The sequence below is a fragment of the Somniosus microcephalus genome, chromosome 21 (assembly GCF_052327205.1).
Source record: "Somniosus microcephalus isolate GS21.2 chromosome 21, FLI_Smic_1.0, whole genome shotgun sequence".
In the NCBI taxonomy this organism is placed as follows: Eukaryota; Metazoa; Chordata; class Chondrichthyes; order Squaliformes; family Somniosidae; genus Somniosus; species Somniosus microcephalus.
In genome coordinates, this window is record NC_141007.1 from 45,403,404 (window position 1) to 45,430,584 (window position 27,181).

Genomic DNA, 27,181 nt, shown 5'->3' on the forward strand with positions numbered 1-27,181 from the left:
TCCCAAATTCCAGTCCAAGCTTTACATTGGCTATAACAGTGCTTGGTATTTTCTGTGTGTTAAAGGTTCTAGTTTGGACACCAAATTTCCATTGAATAACAGTATATTGTGTGTATGAGAATAATGCCATTCAGAGTACACATTTGGCAAAGCCTGTTTGTTAGCTTTCTAATGTTTGACTCTTCCTTTGTCCAGGTGCGTTCTGGGAAACACTACCATCCTCGCTGAGTTTGCCAGTGACGAGGAAGTTAACCGTTTCTTTGCACAAGGTCAATCACTGACACAGACCTCTAGCTGGCAGTCTAACACAGGAACCAATCAGAGCCGACTTGGGTCAAGCACCAACTCTCACGGATTGGTCCGCAATGATCTAGGCCACTGGAATACTACAAGCCTGAGTGGGAAAGGAGCCAATGACCTCCTGTGGAGTGGCGTCCCCCAATACTCCAGCAGCCTATGGGGGCCTCCCAACAGTGATGACACCAGAGTAATCGGCAGCCCTACGCCTATAAACACCTTGCTCCCTGGTGACCTCCTCAGTGGAGAATCTATGTAGGGAAAACCGATGATATGTGGAGCTAACAATCAGCACTAAACAACCCAATTTCGGACGTCATTTTGACCCTTGATCCACAACCTCTTTTGGTTGGGTAGGGGAGGGTGGGCAGGGAAATGGGAGGGAGGGAGAGGGGCATGGAAAGTCTACTTTTGTGAGCCTGGGTTTAGTATGCACATTACCCTTGCTTTCATTGTTTCGTTTGATCCCAAAAACATATCAACACAAATACTTGAATCAAGCAGGCCAATAACGAAATGTGAAAACCGTCTAATTTACACTTCCGAGATGTTGTCATCACAAATAGGCTCAAACAAAAAAGTTTATTGTGTATGTATGTGTGATGGTGCAGATGTGTGCATCTGTGTGTGTGAGTGTGTATGAAATCAGTGTGTTTTTGTTTCTTTATACAGTATATATGCTTTTATTTGCTTGTCGGTCAAATTATTAGCTTCTAACTTTGCACTGAGTGTCTGCAGCCCCTCCAGCTAATCTTACAAAGGGGCCAGCAGCAATTCATGTGTAAATGTTTACTCAAGGACGCTCTTAAACAGTGTGTGCTCTGGAGATGATGTGTATACCTACCTTTAGTGGCTTTTTTGTGGACTAATGCAAGAGAATTATTACAGGAGTATTGCACCAGTTTTCTTTCAGAGTATAAAATTTAAAAAAAAATTAAAAAAAATATGCTCTAGTTGAACTGTGGCCATAGCTACACAATAGAGTGGACCCATCCTGCAAGCAGGCATGGGAAGCACTTGGACTGGATATTTTTGTGACTGATTTGGAGGTGCCTATGTTTGGTATCCTCCTGTTTACAAACTTTTCAGAACTTAAAAAAAAGGAAAAAAAAAGATGAAAAAAGGACAATTACTCTTCCATCGAAACCTATTTTCAGAATGAAGATGTGCTACTTCAGAACTCTGGGAATGAACAGTGTTGTATTTTTTTGGCCATTGTTGTGTATTTTTTCCTTCGTAAATTTTTGCTCACTTTCTTGCACACAGTGGATGATGTCTCAGGAAGGCCTGAATTTTCTGGGGAGCTACTCCACGCCATTTCATGTATTTTAACCCAACTTCTAGCACTGAAGAAAAGAAGAAAATACCTGTTTATTCTGTAGCAGTTACTTATTTACCAAATAATGGACACAACAATGTTTGAAGAGTGCTTTATGAAATGCTTTATGTTTTAAAAAGAAATCAATGCTTTTGATTGTGTTAAAGACAATTGACTAACATACTATAAAGTATGTTACTGTATAAACTCTCCTTGTCCCAGCCTGCTTGGATCAGGTAACTTGTGCATTATCTTTGGATAGGTTTTTATTGGTTTTATCAAGCTGTTTTTGGCAAGAAAAAAAAGCTGGTTTAAAGAGGATCATGAACTATGCACAAATGGGTTCAAGACTTTGTTTTTCCTGAGTTTTAGTAGAGTGTATTTACTTGTTTCTTCTCAGAAGGTATTTACATCTCATTGCCATTATGTATATTCCAAGCCGAAAATAGTCTTGAGTTGTAGAAAAAGCCTGACGTTAAACGATTTGGGGGGTGGGGGGGGAAGAGGGAGTGAAAGTCTGTGTTTATTTCATTTTTGCCTTTGAATTACAAATGTTGGTAATCCAAGATTTTTTTTTTTTTTAAAGTTGGTGGCTTTTCTCCTCATAGAATGTGATTGTAAAAAAAAAATATGCACAGAAAATTGCTTTCTTGAACTATTGGGCTTCTTGAGAACTATTAATTGCAGTTTTTCCCCTGGCAGTTGAACAAGATCATGAATGCATTATTTGTTTGAAATGAAGGATGTTTGAATTCACTTACACTGAGCAGATCCAGAAGGCTCTGCATTGTGGTGAAGCTGCTTTCCTGCTCTATTCATTGTTTACTATGAAATTAGCAGATTACCATGGTGCATTGCACTTGGATATACTCAGTTGACTGATGAGGTAGCCCCATCAGATCTACAAAGATGTTGCTCTGTTAAAGTGGCTCTGAAACATTAAATGTTGAAAACTTAATAAACTGCATCAGAAACAAACCTCTTAAAGCAATTCTACGAAAGCTTGTAAAAGTTTGTTGTCCAAAATATATATTGCTGTGTTGTATATCTTTTGGCACGATTCCCTAATTAAACTAATAAGTGAACCATTCCATGAGTTTGACAACCTGGTCTGGTACCAGTGAATGTGTGTGTGTATATTTGTTGGCAATTTATAACCACCCACTGGCTTGTCAGGTGCTGCCTACACAAAACCCTGCCGTGAGTACATGAAATTATTTAATTTGTAATTAAAAAGTGACACCAGCATTCCAAATTGGTGGTCAGATTTGAAAAGTAATTGTACTGCTAATCCTGAGTTGCTATTGGAAGTCTTACTGAAGGGTTTTGTCTGCACCTTTTTGGGGAAAAATATGGTGGCAGTTTGTTTCAGGTTTCAGTACACATTGGTGAAATTTGACTATCCTAGGCTGCCAAATGAATCTTGGAAGTTTGCTCACTTTGTATTGAAGAATTAGATTGCTGTACTGTATAAATGACAGGCTTTTGTATATAATCTACTAGGGTTCAAATTCAGTTACAGAAATGTTATGTCAAAGCACTGTTGTAATCTGAAACATAAACAAAGTTGCTCACTTTTAAGTAGTTTCAGAGCCCAATGGAAGTGTTCAATGTGGGGGTGAGATATCAGATGTCAATGCCACCTCCAGCACTAAGAGGAATTTGTGTTTTTGTTAAAAAGTGGAACTTGTTTTTAAAAAAAAACTGTCCAAGCTTTACTTTGTTGAGATAGCAAAGCACAATTCGCCACATTAAATGCAAAACAAAAACAAAAATCTAAAGGCGCAAGGATTTTTCAGGTGAAACATTGAAATGTGATGCATTTGAAATTAAAGCTTGATTTGGATTAACCACCACAAGTAAACCAGTTTGATCCATTTGTTTACTTTAATGGAGTCTCTTCCCTTTCCCATGTTTCTTTGTACCAGAACAAGGGACAGAACTGACACAAGCCCGAGCATTGAAAACAATTGTGGCAAGCATTGTGCGCACACTTTGTGCATCATATCTTCATCCAAATCAAGTTTTCACCTTGTAATGTTTAAAACACATTTTCGTTTTTGCTGGTACAGTATGTATTATTGAGTCAACAATGAATAAAAGATTATGCCTCCATTTGTCTCTTTTCAAAATATATGCTTTTACTTGACACACTTCAGCTATTATCTCCTGTAAGTTAAGCATTGGATTTTACAGCTGGGAGTTTTTGTGGCACAGAAAACTGGAAATGAACACCTGTTTTGCACTGCAGATTCATCCTTATCTATAGACTCCTGGCAATGATGGGACAAACCCAAAGTGCATTTCATGAGTTGCACTGTAAGACTAGAAATATATTTAGTTTAGCTGAAGATGTTGGCCTGTTGATCAAGTTTCTACTATCTAGACTTGAAATAAATGCATTTTAAATCTTATTAAAGCAATCAGATGAGAGCAGACAAGGTACATATTAATGATATTGCAGATCAATGCAGGGCATTCCATTTCGAATGGAAAGTTATAACCTGATACAAATTGATACTAAATATAATTATTGCCATTAAACGGCAGTGGTGTACAATTTATATTCTATATATGTGGTTGGCAAAGTGGTGCCAGTGTGAAAGTTTTCTGTTAGGACCCCATTTCCATGAAATATTTTCATATCTAAAATGAAGCATTGTTTAATTAGTTCTGGTAATGAAGTAGGGGAAGGAACTGATAGTAGAAGAATTGGGAAATAGCAACTGTAACTTGGGTTCAATGTGAAAATATAAAAAGATAATGTAAGAAGTGTGCTAGACTGGAAAAGTGAAAAGTTCAGTCAGATAAAAGATAACGTCAAAAAAGTCAACAAACAGGTGGATTAACTGAGTATAAAATAAATATATTCTTAGAACACAAACGGTTGCATGAAAGAGTTTTACAGAAAAAGATTAAAAGTAAACTTAAAAGGGAAACCTATGATAAAGCTTGTGCTTAAAATGCTGAAGAAAATCATGAATATAGAAAGTGTATTGGGTAGATGAAAAGAGAGATTAGGAGAGAATATAGAAACTTCAGAGGGGAAGTGAAAGGAAATAAGAGAAGCAGAGAGAGTATGAGAATAGACTGGCAGCTAACATAAAAGGGAATCCAAAAGTCTGCTATAGGCATATAAATAGTAAACGGGTAGTAAGAGTAGGGGTGGGGCCGATTAGGGACTAAAAAGGAGACCCACGCATGGAGGCAGAGGGCATGGCTGAGACACTAAATGAGTACGTTGGCAGCATCTTCTTCCTTGGTAAAAACAGATGCAAAGTCATAGTGAAAGAGCAGGTAGTTGAGATACTGAATGGGATAAAAATTGATAGAGGAGGTACTAGAAAGGCTGGCTGTACTTAAAGTAGATAAGTCACAAGGACCGGATGAGATACATCCTAGGATGCTGAGGTAGGTAAGTGGAAATTGCAGAGGTACTGGCCATAATCTTCCAATCCTCCTTCGATACGGGGTGGTGCCAGAGGACTGGAAAATTGCAAATGTTACATCCTTGTTCAAAAAAGGATGCAAGGGTAAACCCAACAATTACAGACCAATCAGTTTAACCTCGGTAGAGGGGAAGCTATTAGAAACGATAATCTGGGACAAAATTAACCGTCACTTGGACAAGTGTGGATTAATTAAGGAAAATCAGCACAGATTTGTCAAAGGCAAATGGTGTTCACTAACTTAATTGAGTTTTTTGATGAGGTAACAGAAGGTTGATGAGGCGTACATGGACTTCCAAAAGGCGTTTGATCAAGTGCCACAAAATAGGCTTGCCAGCAAAGTTGAAGCCCATGGAATAAGAGGGACAGTCGCAGCATGCATACAAAATTGGCTAAGTGACAGGAAACAGAGAAGTGGTGAACGATTTTTAGGACTGGAAGAAGGTATACAGTGGTGTTCCCCAGGGGACGGTACTAGGATCACTGCTTTTCTTGATTATATATTAATGACTTGAACTTGGGTGCACAGGGCACAAATTCAAAATTTGCAGATGACACAAAACTTGTAAGTATAGTGAACAGTGAGGAGGATAGCAATAGACTGCAAGAGGGCATAGAGAGGCGGGTGGACACGTGGCAGATGAAATTTAATGCAGAAAGTGAGGCGATACATTTTGGTGGGAAGAATGAGGAGAGGCAATATAAACTAAAGGGCACAATTCTAAAGTGGGTGCAGGAATAGAGGCCTGGTGGTATACATGCACAAATCGTTCAAGATGGCAGGGCAGGTTAAAAGCATATGAGATCCTGGGCTTTATAAATAGAGGCATAGAGTACAAAAGCAAGAACGTTATGATGAACCTTTATAAAACACTGGTTTGGCCTCAGCTGGAGTATTGTATCCAATTCTGGGCACTGCACTTTAGGAAGGATGTGAAGGCCTTGGAGAGGGTGCAGAAAATATTTACAAGAATGGTTCCAGGGATGAAGGACTTCAGTTATGTGGAGAAGCTGGGGTTGTTCTTAGAGCAGAGAAGATTGAGAGGAGTTTTGATGGAGGTGTTCAAAATCATGAGGGGTCTAGACAGTAGACCACTGGCAAAAGGGTCGAGAACCAGAGAACACCGATTTAAGCTGATTGGCAGAAGAACCAAAGGCAACATGAGGAAAAACTTTTACACAGCGAGTGGTTATGCACTGCCTGAAAGGGTGGTGGAGGCAGATTCAATCATGGCTTTCAGAAGGGAATTGGATAAGTACCTGAAGGGAAAAAATTTGCTGGGCTACTGGGAAAGGGCGGAGGAGTGGGACCAGCTGAAGTGCTCTTGGAGAGAGCCGGCATAGGCTCGACGGGCCGAATGGCCTCCTGTGTTGTAACCATTCTATGATTCTATAAGAGCTAAAAGAATATGAAAACAACCTTGCAGATAATATGGAAGGAATTAAGGGGTTTTAAAATTAGGATAGGACTGCTTGGGGATGAAGGGGGAATCCATTTGTGGAGTACGAAGCTGTGGTGGAGTTATTAAATATTTTGTCAGGTGTCAGATTTTTACAAATGATGGTGGAAGTGAGAACATGGGTGTATTAGAGGTGATGTAGAGCAATTGTTAAAGATCACTAGAAAAGGAATTGGTTCTGAATAAAATTAATAGCACTCAAAGTGGATAAGTCATCACGCCCTGTTGTCAGACGCCCTAGGCTGTTGAAGGACCGCAATTTTTCAATCCTCCCTATATATGCAAATTATGTTGGGGGAGTGCAGGTTAGCTAACGTACTATATCTGTTCAAGACAGGAGAAAAAGATAAAACTTAATTATAAACCAGTTGCTCTAATGTGAATTGTAAGGAAACTCTTAGAATCCATACTTCGAGATCAAATTCATGAGAAATTAGAGATGCATGAGACGAGCAAAGTAAGTCAGCATATATTTATTAATGGCAAGTCATATTTGACCAGCTTAGTACAGTTTTTTGAATAAATAACTGATGGTATAGATGAAGGGGATGCAGTTTATATGGTTATTTAGAAGGTGTCTCACGAGACTTATTGCAAAAAATTCAGACATCTGGCACAAGAAGAAATGTAGCTGCAGGAAAGAATGTTCATTGAACAGGCAACAAAAGTAGGATCAATGGGAGTTGCTTGGATGGGAGAACAGTTGGAATTGGTGTACCTCGGATCAGTGCTGGTCTACTTTTGTTCTTGACGTAGATATATGATTTGGATTTGGACATGATACAGAAGTAGGAGGTTTAGGAAACGGCAAGGAGGATTGCAAAAGACTGGATCTTCACTCTCAAATAATGCTGCAGTGAATGCTTCTACTCTGTCAAAGTTTCACTGTTATCTCGCTATATGATGTCCATCATTTAAATACAGGTGCCTTTGCTCGGCAACGTCCCAAACTGTTCTTTGGGAGTTTGCTCATCAATTACAGCAGCTTTATTCAGGTAAAATTTATTTTAAGAGGCCATTTTTGTGCGTATGAATAAAAAATGACAAGTGTACGAAATAAAATACCTGTTACAACTTGTATTCCACAAACTTCAAAATGTTATTTTAAGCTTGGGAATAGTGTACGTCAGCCTTTATGCTAATAGTTCAATTTTTAAAATCATCACCAGTAGAACTTTGAACCCAACTAATTATCTCATCAATGTTTTGTTGACATAAAAAAAATGCTGATGACTTGTACTGCGACAGTGTGAAAGACAGGGAGATAGAGATAGACAGTATTTTCCCTCCTATTTTTGTCTTAAATTGAATTTTGAAAGCAAACAAAGCCTCTGTAGTAAAATGCTCCTGACCGATAAAACAATGTATCCTCCAATTTAACACGAATAACACCTCAGGAGATCTGTTAATTCTACATAATAGATTAATTATTACAGTACTAAGGATGGGTATCAATACTGTGTTCTATAATTTACATGGATTATGTATGTAAAAATGTGATCTGTGACTATGCAACTTTGTATGTTCTATTAATACCATAAATTTACACACCCATTATAAACCTAAATGAAATGTAATTGGATGCTGTTAGCAAGTAGAATAGGAAACAAATTAAAATATTACACATTTACGGACCTTGTTTGAGAAACAGTACAAATTGTTACACTCCAAATGTTATCTTACAAAGCTAATAAGCATGTAAATAGTAAACCATAATCAGTTAAATATAACTCATTAAGACACTGCAATAAAAGCGGTTGCAAGCTGTCTAAACAAATGCTGAGCGAAAACCAGCCGTGTTCCCAGTCAAGAAAAAAGCTCAATGCGTCATTAACACGGTGATCAATCTATCAAATACTGCACAAGTTTACATGGAAATATCTCAATTAAATACAAAGGCTAGTCCTTGCTTTTAAAAAAAAGACTGGTTGTGGATTTTGAAAGTAAAGGTTTATTCTATAGAATAGCTGGCATGGAGAAGTAAAATTGAAGCTACCTCCATTTAACTTGTAAAACACTGAGCTATGTGACTGCCATAACTTTGCCATGCTACTGCACGGTGTTTATGTCATTGCGCAGGTGTCAATTGACACAGGATTTGCTCCAATAAATTCAGAGCACCTGGATCAGTTAATTTTGGCTGGGGAAGTGGTAAAGATAGCTACAGCAAGCTGAGTTACTTTATGAAAACTGGAGAAAAAAAATTGACTTCTGCCCATTAGTTTATTGGTGATAAATTGCTCTTTACCTACACTTCTAGGCCCTTGAAATAAGATGCTTAATCTCTGTGATTTGAACTGAACACCAGTTGAGGTGGCATAGCTGACATTTTTTTAAATGAGGCAAGCATTTCCCATATAATCCATTGGCCTGTAATTTGCGGTCAGTGGCGATGCGATGGCAATCACCACTGACCTCTAAGAAAGCAGCCCACAGCGATCTCGCAATCTCTGACGAAAGCTTTCAGTTTCTCGATATGTAATTGATTGTAGCGCTGTCAATAGGGGATCCCAAGCGTGATGCAGCTGTGAAATCATCAAGCTGTCTAAGCAGCCAATCACATTGAAGAATTCTCAGATTAAATTAAAAGCACTGATTACACTTTTTTAAAATGTTAGAGAGTGAAATAAAGATCGGGACATACATATGGGGTTGTGGTAGAAGCTGAAATATGAACAAACTTCAAAAAAAACATTTTAAATCTAGTAATTTTTATCATAATGGAGAAATTTGACATTCCACAAATATAAAAATTAGTTTTTCAGAGCCAGAAATGTTTAGCAGTCAATACGCTGTTAAAACCCCAGTTTCACCTATTCCAACAAGTCTTAAATGTAAGAAGTCACACAACAACAGGTAATAGTCCAACAGCTTTATTTGAAATCACAAGCTTTTGGAGCGCTGCTCCTTAGGTGAAGTGGAGAAATGCATAAAGACACAGTTTATATAGTCAGAGAATAATGTCAGATGTTTACAGGTAATCTTGCCAACTGCCATTTATCACACCTCGGCAGAGAGATAATCACAGCAATCAAAGGTGTGAATGGTGTCCAAACAGGTCAGTCAGGAAAACATTACATCAAAGAACAATGAGGTGGGGTCACAAGGGGTCAAATATTGCAGATGCTGGGGTCTGTATGAAAAACAAAAAAACAGACAAAAAACATTTTTTTTTGCTGGAAATCACAGCAAATTTCCAGCAAAAAAAAATGTTTTTTTGTCTTTTTTTGTTTTTCATACAGACCCCAGCATCTGCAATATTTGACCCCTTGTGACCCCACCTCATCGTTCTTTGATGTAATGTTTTCCTGACTGACCTGTTTGGACACCATTCACACTTTTGATTGCTGTGATTATCTCTCTGCCGAGGTGTGATAAATGGCAGTTGGCAAGATTACCTGTAAACATCTGACATTATTCTCTGACTATATAAGCTGTGTCTTTATGCGTTTCTCCACTTCACCTGACCAAGGAGCAGCGCTCCGAAAGCTTGTGATTTCAAATAAAGCTGTTGGACTATAACCTGGTGTTGTGTGACTTCTTACATTTGTCCACCCCAGTCCAACTCCGCATCTCCACAACAAGGCTTAACATTTAATGGGGCATTAAACAGTGATATTGACATGGAAAAGCTCACTAATTTGTCAGTTTGACTGATTGCCGGCTATGCGGGGAAGGCCACAGCACAGCCTGTGTCGGAGCAGTGACTGACTGACCACAACTTCAGGATTTCTGCGTTTAGATGTGCATGTGCTAAATCCTGAAGTTACGGTCAGTTTCAGAGGGGTAATGGCAAACGCCGACAGTTCGCCGTCATTACCCGCCGCAAAATCTGGGCCAATCTACTTCTGAGAATAAGTTTTAAAAATACAAAATAAGATAGTTATGAATAATTTTCAATTATTATTAATTGGTATTAGAGTCAAGTAAAAAATTATATTCCTATGTTTTTTAACTTTGTGTCTATTTGCATAATTCATTTTTTGCCTTGATTATTCGTCCTCATAGATTTCATCTGCATTTATTAGTACATATATTCAGTTCTTAAGAGGTTGTTGATGTGGTTTAAAATCTTTCTCAAGTACAGTACTGCCACTGTTCCTAGTACTTAAAAAGGCAGATTTACTTGCAAATCCTTTGGTTGTTGGAACTATTTTTCAACAATTTATTTTAATTCAATATCATCAGCTTCATAAATAAATGAATGTATAAATAGCAGTTCAATTAAATGGGTTTGGGGGATTTATGTGTAAGTGACTATTGTGTATCATGGCAGCCACTGGTGTACTGATCAGCTCTGACACATTTAGGTTAGATATCACTGGTTATTACTAATTCTATTTCACCTTTGATTCACAAGCTAGTCTCTCTTCCACTGTTCAGTCTGGAGTGTATCTTTGGACTCGCACAGCTCAATGTCAAGGGAATCAGGAAATTAAAATTAACAGGATTATTCCGCAATAACTTCAGCGCACTCTGATTTAAAAGTTAAATATTCAAGATGCGGAACATTTGAGATGCAATTTAATGAGTCTTAGTGATGCGACTATCAAGGGATTTTTTAAAAAAGCATTTCACTGTCAAAAGAGGCTGAAATTAGACAGTAATTTAATGAAAAAAAAATTAGCTGTAGAACCTGCAGAAACACATAGACAAGTAATGAACGTAATCCCCCAACTGGGAAATGCTCATTAGAGGAATAACTACAGCATCTATGAAGTGATTTTTTTTTACGTAAATAGATGTTAGTCATTTAATTAAACAATCATCTCATTATAAAACAACTGCCTGAACAAATTTCTATATACATGTTTTACAAAACTTATTCAATGCTGACTTTATATTGAATTTATGCAAATGGGCTTTAACCCTTTGAGGCTGGGTGAGTTTGGACACCAATATTTCAATGCTAACTCCTGAGCTTGTAACTTAGAAAAGATCCATAATTTTATACATTCTTCGAACTTTCCTTTACCCTGATCATTTTATACAGAATAAGTTGTTCCCACTGCTGGTTGCTAAAATTTGTATTTTTTTTAAACTGTGAAAGGGTTAGGATCCACACACACAATCGTTCATACATGTCAGAATGTTGTACAATAACTTAAGCCTTTTATTTTGTTCAGACTGCAATTTACCTATTCAGATACAAATTCAGTAATGGCCAAACACAGGCGCAGTCTATTCAAAATACTTCAGCATGCAGTATTAGACGGGGATAAAATCTAGTCATGTCCGTACAAAAATTTAAAAAGCTGTATAGAAGAATAAATCAATGTGTGGTGTCAGATACACAGCCCATGATCTAAGAAAAGCTAGTGCAATTTGAAGGCTTGACTTACACGTGATGTAAGATTCCACAAACATCAGTCACATTGTGTATCTTTATTATACCACACAGTGATTGATTACGAGTAGTTTTTAAAGACTGAGATTACATACAGCACTGTTCTATGAAGGCTGCTCCACATGCTGATTTTTTTGCTTTTGCTGAGGCATAATCAGGTGGCTGTTCTATACATGTGAAGTGTCAGGCAAATATTTTTTCCCTTTAAAACTTTTCTTTTAGAAAAAGGCTGCTATAGAAAATACAAAATAATTGTAGCTAGAAACATTGGCATCAGGAAATATAACTTTAAGACTGTTGTCCTGGGAATGTGCTTCTGTGCTGGTATGATTCTATGAATGACAAGTTCTTAACACACCTTTTTGTAAAATGTAATAACTTTTAAGACTAGATATTTATAACTTTTGGCTTACATTACCATGAGCAACAACTTAGTGATTGAATATGATTAGAGTACAAAGCAACAGATGATAGTATTAAAGGAATAATTTTTCTTTGGCTAACAGTAGTTAACATGAACTCTGGGTTTTATGTAACTTTAATCACCTCTTGACTGTGTCAAAAAGGGGCTGTTAATACTAAATGTACCGAATGCAAAAAATTATAATGCAATTTTTCAGTTCTGCCAGATTGCCTGGCACAGATTACTAATCATTTGTTATTGCCCGAGATCATCTCCATGACCATCTGTTACCCGATGGGCTTCTCTGTATCTGTATTGGGGGGTTCAGTTCTTGCAATACAAGTAATTGAATGATTTTGTTTGCCACTTAATGATTCAGGACAGCTGCCAAATGTACAGTGCTTCAGGCTGTGTTCACAGATAAACCAGTTACCATAAGTGAAAAAATGAGCATTGTCCATTCAACAACAGGTTTATTCTGGGTAACAATGAAAGAAACATTATGGTGCATTTTGCATTGCTGCCGGTGCACTGTACAAAAAAATTGAGTGGTAGTCATGTTGAATAATAATACCATCAGGTCAAATGATAAATGAAAGAAACTCTATTCTCCGGTACAGAACCCAGGGGAATGCTTTATTGCTAATCAATCACAAGTTAAATTAAATAAATACTATGAACAGCAATAAATTTGAACCATCCAGCTTCACTATACAAATGAATGTATCCTGCTGTTTGAGTCTCCCCCTCTCTTGTCGCTCCAAAGCTATCCCGTGGACACAGAGCCACTATAGAATTGAGTGCTGGTAGAGCCAGGGTCACTGCTTCTGAAAACGCAAACATAAAATGCAGCACATAACCACTGTGTTTAAAAAAGAAACAGCACACTGAGCACAAAATTCCTGTGAAAAGTTATCAATGTTTAGTTGTCTTTATTGCATTCTGCAGCTGAGCAAAAGTACAAAAGGATTGCCAATCTTCATTGACGCTCTTCTTGTTATAGAAAATTCACAAGTGATTTTTGTTTTGCAGTGCAATTTTCCTTCCCTAATGAACAAATTGTAGACTTTGACACAAGTCCCATCAGTAAATCCATAAAATTACATTGAACTATATTTAGTTCAGAGTATGCATGTGGAAACCACTTGCATCCTAACAGGGAGAAGGGCCAACATCATAAGAGTCATTCTGCACTTCCTAGCAGTCAGTTATAGAATGGTATCAGTTGGTCCCTGAGTCTCCAACTCATTCCCTCAACCAGAGATGGTGCATTTTTAATGCAGGACCACAATGTGACTGAGAGTAAATTATTTTTAATAAGTTTTTAGCACAGGCCCCATGGGCCAAATGGCCTCGTTCTGTGCTGTAACCATTCTATGATTCTAATAATCTTGCAGTATTTTAGTTGCAGATATAGTTTATTTCAAAGGTGGGAGTGATAGAGGGTTACAACCAAAAGGAAATTGCCCTTTTATGCAAAATGACAATTGACTCAGTCAATCTTTCCTTTGAAAAGAAAGAAAGACTTGCATTTATATAGTGTCTTTCACGACCACCGGACGTCTCAAAGCGCTTTACAGCCAATGAAGTACTTTTGAGGTGGAGTCACTGTTGTAATGTAGGAAATGCACACAGCAAGGTCCCACAAACAGCAATGTGATAATGACCAGATAATCTATTTTTGTTCAGTCGGTTGAGGGATAAATATTGGCCAGGACACCGGGGATAAGTCCTCAGCTCTTCTTCGAAATAGTGCCATGGGATCTTTTACGTCCCATCCGAAAGACGGCCCCTCCGACCAGTGCAGTGCTGAGGGAATGCTGCACTGAATGTCAGCCTAGCTTTATGTGTCAAGTTCCTGGAGTGGGACTTGAACCCACAATCTTCTGACTCAGCAGCGAGCATGCTACCAACTGAGCCACAGCTGACAGAGTCAGAAAGTCATGTGTTCAAGCCCCACTCCAGGGTCTTGATCACAGTCCAGTCAGATAGAGTATTGCATTTTGATTTAAATGTTCAGGTAGCTGGAAAAGATCCAAGGGCACTATTTGAAAAATAGTTTAATTCACCCCTGAAACAGATGAACTGGTCATTTATCTCATTGCTGTTTGTGAGAGCTTGCTGTGCACAATTCAGCTCCCACATTTGCCTAAACAACAACAGTAACTATTCATCAAATTAATTTATTGCCCTGAGAATGTGAAAAGTACTATATAAATGCAAGTTTGTTCTCTATCACGTAGCTAAACAAAATATATCTTCATTATGATGTACAGAAGTCAAAAGTTTAACCTACAGCATTAAAAAGAGATGTTTGTGTTCATAAAGTTGAAAGATCTGTTCGGGAATGAACAATTTCTACTTTTGGCTTTTAGAGCTACTCAACAATTGTAGCACCAATTTCTGCAAATTGTAGGTTGTTTTGGGCTGTGAATCTAGCTCTCGCCTCTGGGCTCAAATTTAGCTTTGTAAAAACAAGGCGCTTTGTAAAAACAAGGCACTTCACTCTAACATTGACAGACTGAAAGGTAAATGTGTGGAAATGAATCATAAAATACATAAGGAATAACAGAAACTACAGCCTTTGGAACAACAACACATCCATAACTGCTTGCAAAACATCCAAATCATCATCCGCAACAAAGCTATTCCATCATGAGTGTAAGACTAGGTCCTACACTTCATATTTTGTAATCAATAAATAATGTGAAAAGACCAGGAAAGAGGCCCACAAAAATAAAATGAGAAAAATGGGGAAAAAGAAAAACTGCAAATGGAGCAGACCTGAAATTTCCTTCTATTAGTCACATTTGTATATTACTTTAAAATATGAAGGATGTCCTGTATGAATAAAAATGTTTGGTCTATCAATTGTTAAGAAAAAATAAATTCAAGATATATTGCATGGAAATCAAGTTTGCATCACCAGACCCACCTTACCTGAGTTATGTGATCAAAATAGCAGGCTAATTAAATGCTGGCAACTAAAACATGCTAACTTGGGTGATATTAATTGACTAGTAATACAACTGAAGGTTGATTCACACATGGCTTCACTTAAAATCTGCTTCAGTTCAAATGCACATTTTAATAATGGTCATTTTTAACATTTAATTGTAAATTCCACTTGACTGACTGTGCTGCAATCTCACCAGGGCCAAAAAAAGAACCATTTATATCTGAGTCATCTCACTGAGACTTTATGTTCCTCTGACCTTTTTAAAATTATGTTTGTTTTATTTCTTTCATCTTTCTCACCTGCTGTAGCCCCTCCATGCTGTCAAGAAGGTGGCCAGATACCAAGGGGGCGATTTTCCCAGCTCTGGGGAGGCAGGTATGGAGGAGGGACTGCCGGGAAAATGGCAGAATCCGGGAGCGGGTACCTATCCTGCCCCCAACCCACCTCCGTGCCATCTTCCCAGGAGGCAGGTACCCAACCTACGCCAGGTCCCGTCTCCTCAAGGCAGTTTTTTGGCTAATCCCTATTTTGAGTCCTAAAGTGTGGGCTTCCCGACAGCTCCAAACCTCGCCAGGGTCAGCGAGGTGAGCCGTGGGTCTGCGGGGGTCGGAGGGGCCAAAATGTCTGGTGTGCAGGTGAATATGAGTGCAAGTGTGGAGAGGTAAGTGTGTGAGGTAACTCTATAAAGTGTTTTAATAAGATTACTTACCTTTGCTTCTTCCTCCAGGCTTTATCCCTTTAGGCTGCGGAGTTGCCTCATCTCCACGGCAGAGATGATGGAATGACTGCTGCATTCTCCTATGCAGCAGCCATCTGATTTCTGCTCGGGAAAGAGGTTTGGTGAGTCTTGAGTACAAGGACTCACCAAAGAACAGAGATTGTCAGTGTTTGACAGCTTCTCAAAGCTGTCAAATGATGACAATTCATCAGACAAAAACATCATATGCTGACTTTCTCTGTCACCGGCTTTCCCTTAATTGACCTGCTGAGCCCGCTGGGCGGGCTTAACAAGGTCAATCAAGGGAAAATACTGTGGGTTGGCCGAACATCGATGGAGGCGGGATTAAAACCCGACAAGCAGCAGTCCCGCCTCCATCACGTCCCCATTGATAAAATCACCCCCCATATCTGTGGACATCCTGCTGGAAGATTTGCAAGATGTTGGAACTTCCTGTGGGGAAGTGGCTGGTATAATGCCTCTGCTGCTGGGGCTGAGAAACCCCATCAGACAATAGCACAGAGCAATGGTCTTAATGCATGATCACCTCACCTGATTTTTAATTAACTTCAGTTGCGAGCAGAGGAATGGTACAGGTTTGTAATAGCCAGATTTATTATATTGTGACTTGGCTACTTTTAACTTTATTGTTGGCTTTTACAAATTGCAGATCTGCAGTAGATATTCGAACAAGTTCAGCATCACCAGTCACTCCCATAAGAGGCCATCATGTCCCTAAGAGAAAGCACCTTTCCTGCCCAATATCTATTTAAACAATTATGTAACCTGGGGACTATCGCAATAAGACTTCTCTGCCACATGCATTTTCCTGTCTTTTGGAAGGTGGACTGATCAGCAATTGAGTCCGACTAGGCCAACTGTAAACCAACAGACTGGATTATGTTTTACTTGAAATATATGAATGACCAGAACATAGTTTTCCAATGAGATTCGATCAATTCCTTTGTTGCTCCTAATAGCAAATTAAATTATGCAATGTTGTCCTTTGATATGGGCCTAACTTACTTTATATGTCTGTAGTCTATGAACTGACTAGCCTTAGAAAATTAGACTTCCATGTCTCATTCTGACTGTGCCAGGCTTGAAACTGACCTAGACTGCCTTTTCCAGAGAAGAGAAATAAGAAGTTTGGTATATGACCCCACCTTCTGCTCTCTGTGATGAGGATTGGCTTGCTGAGCCACCAATCAAAGTTACCATCTTGAATGAGAATCGCCACCTCCCATCCTTGTCCCACACCCCACTTGATATTTAATGAAATCCCCTGCTGGACACTTTTGAATGAAACTCATTCTATCATTAAAGGTGTAAACATCTTTCATATGTGTGAGATGACTCTCCCTTGTTTCAAATTCTGAGAGAGTTGATTCATCTGGTATTGCAACTAATTTGTCTAAACAACTCCTCAGATAACTTATGCCTTTGGGAGTTAGCCCATTGTGAACTGAATTTAAATTCATAACAGTCTCATAATATAAATTAAACCAAAATCTCTTCCAGGCCAATTAAGTAAAAAAAAAAAAAATCTTAATGTTACAAAATTGCCACCTTTCTTTAAAAATGAGAAATATTCCAGCAGGGCGGCACGGTGGCATAGTGGTTAGCACTGTTTGCCTCACAGCGCCAGGGACCCGGGTTCAAATCCGGCCTCGGGCGACTGTCTGTGTGGAGTTTGCACATTCTCCCCGTGTTTGCGTGGGTTTCCTCCGGGTGCTCCGGTTTCCTCCCACTGTCCAAAGATGTGCGGGTTAGGTTGATTTGGCTATGATAAATTGACCCTTAGTGTTAGGGGATTAAATACGTGGGGTTACGGGGATAGGGTGGGATATGTGTCGGTGCAGGCTCGATGGGCCGAAATGGCCTCTATCTGCACTGTGGGGATTCTGTGATTCTGTGATAAAGGCGGGAAGAATTTGCACAGACAAGCAGCCAATTTGTAAGGAAGGATTGGACCAATCGGGCAAGGAGCAAAATTTCTAGACAGTTCTAGTACATGATCTACATTATCATTATTGCAGGTGTGTATATTCTCAACATGTATACTTTATTATATTTATAAGAAGAATTTAATTCATTTCCTCATTAGTAACACCTCTGCTGGGATTCTATTCAGCTGATAAGGACCCTATCAGCATCCAAAAATAACAGGAGTTTGTGTGAACTCTCTCAAGGATACAGCATCCACTTGTATTAACTGTAGACAAAGTGTCTATTTGGAACAAAATGAAAAGTGTGTTCCCACTGTCAACAGACTGTAGTTGTAATTGTTATGCTGGTTTATTGAACAATACCTTTTGAGACCTTGAGATAAAAATGGTAGTTTCGCTGCAGTGTTCATTTGTTGGGCTTAATTTTTACAATATTAGCATTTTTCATCTCGTTTTAAGCCAAAAATATTTCCCTAGTAGTTGTATTCAAGTTGTTTTTAATTGAATTGTAAAGTATTTATTGATGGTGAGTTATCACCCAGAGTTGATGGTTTGAAGGCTGCATTTCCTCACATGGAAAAAGTGCAAAATTCAGACAGCATTGGGAACTTTTAAAAATAATAATTTGATAGTACTTGTTCATATTCATCTTCATAACCATGCGTTTAAACAATCTGTAATGGAATATGCTGGTTCTGTTACTTCCAGTAAGTACTATGAATTATCACTCAATAAATTTGTAGTGATCACATTGCAGTTGTTAATTCTTCATTGTGAATATCATTCCACATCATCAGCACAAACTTTAGCTCAGTGGCAGGGGAGAGGATTTGTGCTTTCCTACTGATAGCTCTGAACTTCGACTCTTCAGGGTGGGGAGGAGCAGGGAAGATGATGGGTTTCAGCAAAAAGAGCAACATAGAAACAGAGAAGATAGGAGCAGGAGTAGGCCATTCGGCCCCTCGAGCCTGCTCCGCCATTCAATGAGATCATGGCTGATCATCCAAATTCAGTACCCTGTCCCTGCCTTCTCTCCATATCCCTTGATCCCTTTAGCCTTAAGAAATATATCTAACTCCTTCTTGAATATATTTAATGAATTGGCCTCCACTGCCTTCTGTGGTACAGAATTCCACAGGTTCACCAATCTCTGGGTGAAGAAATTCCTCCTCATCTCTGTCCTAAATGGCTTACCCCTTATCCTTAGACTGTGACCCCTGGTTCTGGACTCCCTGGCCATCGGGAACATCCTTCCTGCATCTAGTCTGTCTAGTCCTGTTAGAATTTTGTAAGTTTCCATGAGATCCCCTCTCATTCTTCTAAACTCCAGTGAGTATAAGCCCAATCGAACTAATCTCTCCTCATACGTCATTCCTGCCATCCCGGTATCAGTCTGGTGAATCTTCGCTGCACTCCCTCCATGGCAAGAATGTCCTTCCTCAGATAAGGCGACCAAAACTGCACACAATATTCAAGATGTGGTCTCACCAAGGCCCTGTACAACTGCAGCAAGACATCCTTCCTCCTGTACTCGAACCCTCTTGCTACAAAGGCCAACATACCATTTGCCTTCTTAACCACCTGCTGCACCTGCATGCTTACCTTGAGCGGCTGGCGCACAAGGACACCCAGGTCTCATTGCACTTCCCCTTCTCCAATCTATTGCCATTCAGATAATAATCTGCCTTCCTGTTTTTGCCACCAAACATAAGGAATTAATATGAAGACGTGGCAGTAATGATCACCAGGGGCAGGAGGATAATGGTGATCGGGCAGGGGAGGCAGAGATATATTTAGGGACAGTCGAAAAGGGACCAAGAGAAATGGAAATTGGGCCACTGAAGACCAAGAACGAGTCGTGAGAGGTGATCAACATGTCAGGACAGGCAGAGATCAGGCCAGGGTGGCTAAGGCAGAGGCTGAGACAGGCAAGGAGAGGTGGAAAATGGCTGCAATGAGCGAGAAAGGCAAACTGAGAGAATGACCTAGAAATTGGATCGCACCTGAATTGGGACGTGCTCTCGGTACTGCAGTACTGGATTGGATGTATCTGTGGTGGTGTACGTCATGGTTGGAGTGGATGATGCGGTGCACTCAGGCCCTGGAGACAGAGCAGATGTTAGCCTCTGGAAACTAGGATCAGAAGAGAAATGTATGTCTTAATGATAGCAGAGGACACACCTTGGAATGGAAATCGCATGCCAAGATAATGGCCCAATTTTGCCGTCAGCGGCAAACGAAGGGCGCCAACTGTTCATTACACTTGCCCACAGACTTTCTATGGGCTTTTGCAATAGAACTTGCTGTGATTCTAAAGCCATTTTGGCACAGGGCCCTCAACAGGGGATCTGGGACCTGTGTGAACAGAGCAAGCTGTAATGTATGTACCTTTAAGGGGAGAACTACTTTTTACAGCTCCTGTATACTGTAGTACCGGCAGTGACCACACCTGTATATAAACCCTGAGTAGTGATCTGTACAGTTAGTTCTAGATTAACCCTCATTCAGTAAACACCTGTTGAATCGTTCCCTGCAGTCTTATTGTCTAATTATTGAAGGACACAACATCAAGATACATGGATCTAACATTGGCGACGTGCAGATTCAAACCTACCTGCAACTCTGCATCACCTCCCAGGGATTCGCTCCTGGAGAACAGTGGAAGAAGGCCGAGTCCAGAAGCACGGGCGTTGACCACGGGAAACCCCCCCAGTCATCCAGCGGAGATTTGAGCATCGCAGGGGAGGCTGTCGAGAGCCAGGCTTGGCTTTCCAGTCACGGTGGTCCAGCGAAACGGGCTGGCAACAGGTACTGCACAGACCCTTCCCGGACAGCGGCGGCTAGAGCCGACCAACAGCACAGAAAAAGGCTGAGCACCGTCGACGGGGGAGAGAGAGAGGGTAGAGCGCACAGGGCGCAGCCGGTATTCAGGACCGAGCGGCATCAACGGGAGAGCGAGGCGAGAGAGAGCAGAGCGCAGCCGGTGTTCAAGGGCCGATCAGCGTCAACGGGGGAGAGAGGCGCACAGGAAAACGCGCAGAGCGCAGCCGGTGTTCAAGGGCCGAGCAGCGTCAGCGGGGAAGAAAGGAAAGCGCGGGAGACGCCATTTTAAGCCGCAGCGGGGAAGAAAGGAAATTGCGGGGGATGCCATTTTAAGCCAGTCTAACCACACCCAAAAATGCCGAAGAGTGGCAGTATCACAGCGTTCGACAATGAAGTCGAAGATTGGATGACATATGTCAAACGCATAGAAATATACTGCAAGGCGAATGAAGTGCCAGATGACAAGAAAGCGCTGGTATTGTTGAATTCAATGGGTGCAAAAACGTATGGCTTACTACGAAACCTAGTAACCCCAGAGAAGCCAGTAGAAAAGGATTTTGAAAACATAGTGTCAATCCTACAGGACCACTTAAACCCCACACCGCTGCTGATAGCAGAAAGATTTAAGTTTCACAAAAGGAACCAGCATAAAGATGAAAGTAATGCTGAGTATTTAACGGAACTGCGCAAGCTATCGAAACACTGCCAGTTTGGAACGGGACTAGCAGATACTTTAAGGGACAAGTTTGTGTGTGGGCTTCAAAGTGAAGGAACCTAGAAACGGCTTCTATCAGAAAAGGATCTTACGCTGGACAAGGCTTTCAGCATTGCAGTATCACACGAAGCAGCAGCACAGGGCGCGGCAGAGATACAATGGAGACCGCAAGAATATGGCACAAATGAAATGTCATACAGAACAGTGAAGTGCTATCGCTGCGGCAGAACAACACACGACCATAAGGATTGCTGGTTCAAGGACAAAGTGTGCAGACAGTGTGGAAAAGTAGGACACATAGCAAGAGTCTGCAGGTCGGGAAAGAAAACCAGCAGCAAGAAATCTCCACAGGAGAAGTACAAGAAGGTACATAAGGTGACGGAGAGTAGTTCAGACGAACAGAAAAGTGATACAGACTCCGGAAGCAAGGAGCTGGGTTGTCTGAAACTACATAATGTGATCAAAACGGAGGATCACCAAACTATCTGAGTCACGCTCAAGATAGCAGGAGTCCAAGTGAAAATGGAATTGGACACAGGATCAGCCCTAACAGTCATAAACTGAAGGGACTACAAGCGGCTATTCTCACATATACCCTTGAGAGATACAAAGATTGTTTTGAAGATGTACACGGGCCAAAGGAAAAATAAGGGTGAACGTTATATATAACGGCAAGGAAACACCAAAAATGGACCTATATGTATTGCCAGATGGAGGACCACCACTGCTAGGACGTGAATGGATCTGGAAGATACAGCTCGATTGGCATTCCATACAAGCACTGACTGTAGATGCCAAAAAGGATGATGACGTCACACCTGGACGACTGTCAAAAATGCTAACTGACGCACGAGAAGTGTTCCAGCAGGGACTCGGAACACTAAAAGGCATAACAGCGACGATCAAAATAGAGGAAAATGCAAGCCCAAAGTTTTTTAAGGCCAGACCGATACCTTATGCGATCCGCCCAGCCGTCGAAGCAGAGCTGGAAGGTTTGGAACGTTCAGGAGTACTGTCCAAAGTGGACTGGAGCGAGTGGGCTACACCCATCGTTCCTGTAATGAAGAGGTCGTTGAGTAATACGCCTGGGGAACCAAAGAAGGTTCGCATCTGTGGGGACTTTAAGGTGACAGTGAACCCAGTCCTTCACACTGTACAATATCCGCTTCCGCGGATTGAAGATATTTTCGCCTCGCTATCTGGAGGGAAATGCTTCACTAAGATTGATCTGGCCCAGGCGTACCTGCAAATGGAGGTAGAAGAAGCCTCGAAACAGTGCCTCATGATCAACACTCATAAAGGTCTCTACCAATACAACCAGCTGGTGTTCGGGGTAGCATCAGCTCCGGCTATTTGGCAAAGGGCAATGGAACAAGTCCTGCAAGGGATTCCAGGGACCCAGTGTTATTTGGACGACATCCTGGTCACGGGCGAAAATGACAGTGATCATCTCGCCAACCTGGAGCAGGTGCTCACTAGATTGAAGGAATATGGGCTACGAGCTAATCGCCACAAATGCGAGTTTTTCCAGAAGCAGATCTCGTATTGTGGCCACGTTATTGATAAAGAGGGGTTACATAAGTCCCCTGAAAAGATTGAGGCAGTAGTCAAGGCTCCAGCACCGGAAAATGTGTCACAACTGAGGTCGTTCCTCGGGCTGGTGAACTACTACCATAAGTTCTTGCCGAATTTGTCTACCGTACTACACCCACTGAGCACCCTACTGCAAACGGGGGTACCATGGAAGTGGAGTGATGAATGTAAATGAGCTTTCCAGAAGAGCAAAGCATTGATCACATCAAAAGAGGTGTTGGCTCATTTCAACCCAGCACTACCAATTCGGTTGGCGTGTGATGCATCACCCTATGGCATGGGAGCGGTGCTGTCGCACAAATTCCCGGATGGCTCGGAGAGGCCAGTAGCCTTTGCGTCTCGGTCACTAACCTCAGCCGAGCGTAACTACGCCCAGATTGACGGGGAGGCCCTTGGCCTAGTGTGGGGAGTGAAAAAGTTCAATCACTATCTGCACGGGCAGAAGTTCACCTTGCTGACTGACCACCAACCACTTGTCTCCATCTTTAATCCAAAGAAGGGCATTCCGGTGATGACTGTGCAACGGCTACAAAGATGGTCCCTTTTTCTAGGGGCGCACCAATATGAAATCGAGTATAAGGGCACGAAACAGCATGGAAACGCTGATGGGCTATCACGCCTACCACTGCCTACTGCGGAGGAAGCACCAGCAGTGGATCCTGTCGAAATATTTCATTCGACTATAATTGAATGCTTGCCAGTAACTAACGCTGGTATAGAGAAGGAGACCCGAAATGACCCGACACTGTCTCGGGTATATGATTTGACGGTGAAGGGATGGCCAGCACATGGCGACTCACTGTTGCCAGCATTCTCATCCAGAAGAGAACAGCTGTCAGTATGCCAGGGGACCTTGATGTGTGGATCCCGAGTGGTAATTCCACCCAAGTTAAGGGAGAGAGTGCTCAATGAGCTTCACGAAGGTCATCTGGGAGGGGTGAAAATGAAAAGCCTTGCTCGGACTTGTGTAGTGGCTGGGGATCGATCAGCAAATCGAGGACCTGACAAAGAGCTGCTCAGGATGCCAGAAGGTCCAAAATGCAGCACCACATGCCCCTCTACACCCATGGGAGTGGCCCTCATCTCCATGGCAATGGGTGCATATTGATTTTGCTGGTCCATTCATGGACTCAATGTTTTTAATAGCTGTAGTGCACACTCGAAATGGCCTGAGGTGATCAAAATGTCCTCCACTACCACGGAGAAAACTATTGCAGTCCTACGGACCATTTTTGCCAGGAACGGCTTGCCAGAGCAGATTTGCTCTGATAACGGACCACAGTTTGTGTCCGAAGAGTTTCGAAGATTTATGAAAAGGAATGGGGTAAGGCATTACACATCCGCCCCATATCATCCAGCCACAAATGGATTGGCTGAGAGGTTCGTACAAACCTTTAAAAAAGCAGTAAAGGCCATGTGCGATGACGACACTCCACTGCAGCATAAGGTGGACAATTTCCTGTTAGCCTACAGAAATGCGACACATGCAGTCACCAACCAGGCCCCGGCCATGATGTTCTTTAACCGAAGGTTGAGATCTCGTCTGGATTTGCTCAGACCAAATGTACGAAGAGATGTTGAGAATAAGCAACTCCAGCACATCAATGAGAAGCCGACAAGGAGCTTCAATGTAGGGCAACCAGTCTTGGCCCGCGACTACCGAACAGAGAAATGGCAACCAGGAACGATATGCACACGACAGGGGCCACTAATGTACACAGTGGATGTTGGGGAGAACATTGTGAGATGCCATGCTGACCAGATCCTAGAGTCACAGGAACGAGTCAACCCCATGTTTCGCCCATACGTACCTGGTGATGAACCCGACGTACAGGTAGCATCTACCCCAGAAACAGTAGCATCAGAAGCGGATGAACCAACCGACGACAGGGGGCCAGAATCGCCTCTGCACCAAGAGCAAGACACTCGGGAAAGGCGCTATCCAGAAAGGATCAGGAAGCCTCCCCAAAGACTGAATTTATAAATAGACTATTTTCAGCTAATGTTGCATGTTAAAAGTGTTAATTGTAATTAGTTTGATATTTAATTGTTAAATGAGTGTTATGGACTGTTAATCTAAAAGGGGAGGAATTGTAATGTATGTACCTTTAAGGGGAGAACTACTTTTTACAGCTCCTGTATACTGTAGTACCGGCAGTGACCACACCCGTATAAAACCCTGAGTAGTGATCTGTACAGTTAGTTCTAGAGTAACCCTCATTCAGTAAACACCTGTTGAATCATTCCCTGCAGCCTTATTGTCTAATTATTGAAGGACACAACATCAAGATACACGGATCTAACACAAGCAGCTGTGAATCTCCTTAACCAATCAGATTAAAGAATGTTAACTGAGCAGTGCAGAGTCTGAATTAGGAAGTGTCGATTAAGAATGTTTAATTCAATGCCAAATCATGTACAGAAAGCAAAATAAAGAGAGGGAAAGAAAGATGGAATTAAGAGAAAGAACATTTAAAAAAAAATCATTTACATCTTTTTATTTTTTTATATCGCCAACAATAATTAAAAGCTGAAGGAATGAGACTCCACACTTATAAAAGTTAAATTTTCAGTGCCAGAGAGGTTGTTTGGCAGTAATTAAGACTTATCATGCCGTTAAAAATGTACTTACACTGGAATGGGCAACCCCATACATTTTCTGGCGTGTTTAGTAGGTATCGATCTCGACAAGATTCTGTTATAGCGAAGCTTGTGGAGGAGCAGGGCAACTCAGATAGCAACTTCCTGATTTCAACGTTTAACTGCGCATGTGCGGTCGCTGGCAGTTGCTGTCCAATTTGCACTTTAATAATGGTGAGAGCTGATAGCCTCACCATTATTTCTACCGCAAAATCCGAGCCATTGTGTGTTCTGCTGCAATAGTACGTGGTATACTAATATCAATGAATAGATGTGCGAATGGTGGGAGAAAGAATAATAAGCAGGGGATGGTACCAGAATGCATCTGGGAAGGCCTCCAATCTTCCCCTCCCTCAATGCCTCTTTGATCACAGAATTTGAATTGTTTTCTCCTCATAATAAATCAGTAGCCAATAGTTGCAAGGTTCCTCACTTGTCTACACTTGTTCTTGCCTGTTGTGTGCCATCTTTTTCAGTAAGCAGATACAAGGTGTACATATGTTGGAATGTGGAAGAGCAGAGTCAGTTGGGTATATCTTCCAATCAGTAGTGCCTGATCTTGGGACATAAAGTGGTAGGGCAGAGTGGTTTGAAGGGGAACGGGAAGGGGTAGAGCTAGAAGATAGAAGATAGAGGATGGAGCTAGCAGTAGGTCACAGTGTGGTTCATGAACCGCTGCAGGAAATTGTCCTGACTCAGCAGTGAATGATCAGCGATTCAGCTAAATGATTGGACCGAGAGAAGATGGCTCAGTAAGCAGACAGGAATTTGAAGAAATTGTGATGATGTAGAAGAATGAAAAATTTGAAGAGGCTGAAACCAAAGCTTTACTTTCAAAGACGTCCAAAAAGTTGCAGTTTGCACTGGGGTGGGGGGAGGTGGTGAAATAGAGGTTCTAATGAAACAGCTAGAGTGGGACAAAAAGGCATTTGAAAATACGTTAAAAATAAGGTACTGAAGGAGTCAGCCAAAGATAACAAGCTCATAAGAAATGCTGTGAGATTGAGAATCCGATTTTTTTTAAAAACATGATATTTTGAATACCAAAGGAGATAAGATTGAAGAACTTTGTCATCTACTTACAAAGAAGAAAGAAGAATTGAAGCAACCGGTCACTGACTTAGAAATACAGAAACAGCAAGATGTTTACGTAGCATGTGTACTGGAGGAAAAGCAGCGGAAAACATCTTTAAAGCATATCCATATCTCTATTTTCACCCAAGTCAATCATTGTAGCATGGATCTGCAGCTGCAAGAACAGAACATAATCAAATCAGTATTGAGTGATGCATAATCAAAGACAGATTTTGATGTAACCATGTAAGTAGAATTATCACGCTGAAATACAGGTATATTAAAAAGTGGCAGTTTGTAACCAGGATCAGGATTCAAAAAAGTTTGATCAACCTATATGCTAAGCTCAGAACTGTAACATTTTTAGACTACCTGACCATCAGGTGTGCTTGTAAGTGTATCTTTTAAGTGTATGTTTAAGTATTACTGCATGTAC

General features: G+C 41.0%; 1 protein-coding gene and 1 pseudogene across 19 annotated transcripts in view; both read left to right on the top strand.

The window, feature by feature from the left end:
• The window catches only part of tnrc6c1 (trinucleotide repeat containing adaptor 6C1), a 672,712-nt gene extending 672,064 nt beyond the window's left edge, over positions 1 to 648 (top strand). For all 19 annotated transcript variants that reach the window (XM_085963536.1, XM_085963535.1, XM_085963529.1 and 16 more), the window contains one exon: positions 196 to 648. In XM_085963536.1, coding sequence (XP_085819662.1) covers positions 196 to 556 — 361 coding nt within the window. In that variant the 3' untranslated portion in view covers positions 557 to 648. The remainder of the gene's footprint in view (positions 1 to 195) is intronic.
• A 25,659-nt stretch (positions 649 to 26,307) lies between these two features.
• LOC147102759 (spermatogenesis-associated protein 24 pseudogene) lies at positions 26,308 to 26,965 on the top strand (annotated as a pseudogene).
• Positions 26,966 to 27,181: the final 216 nt, after the last annotated feature.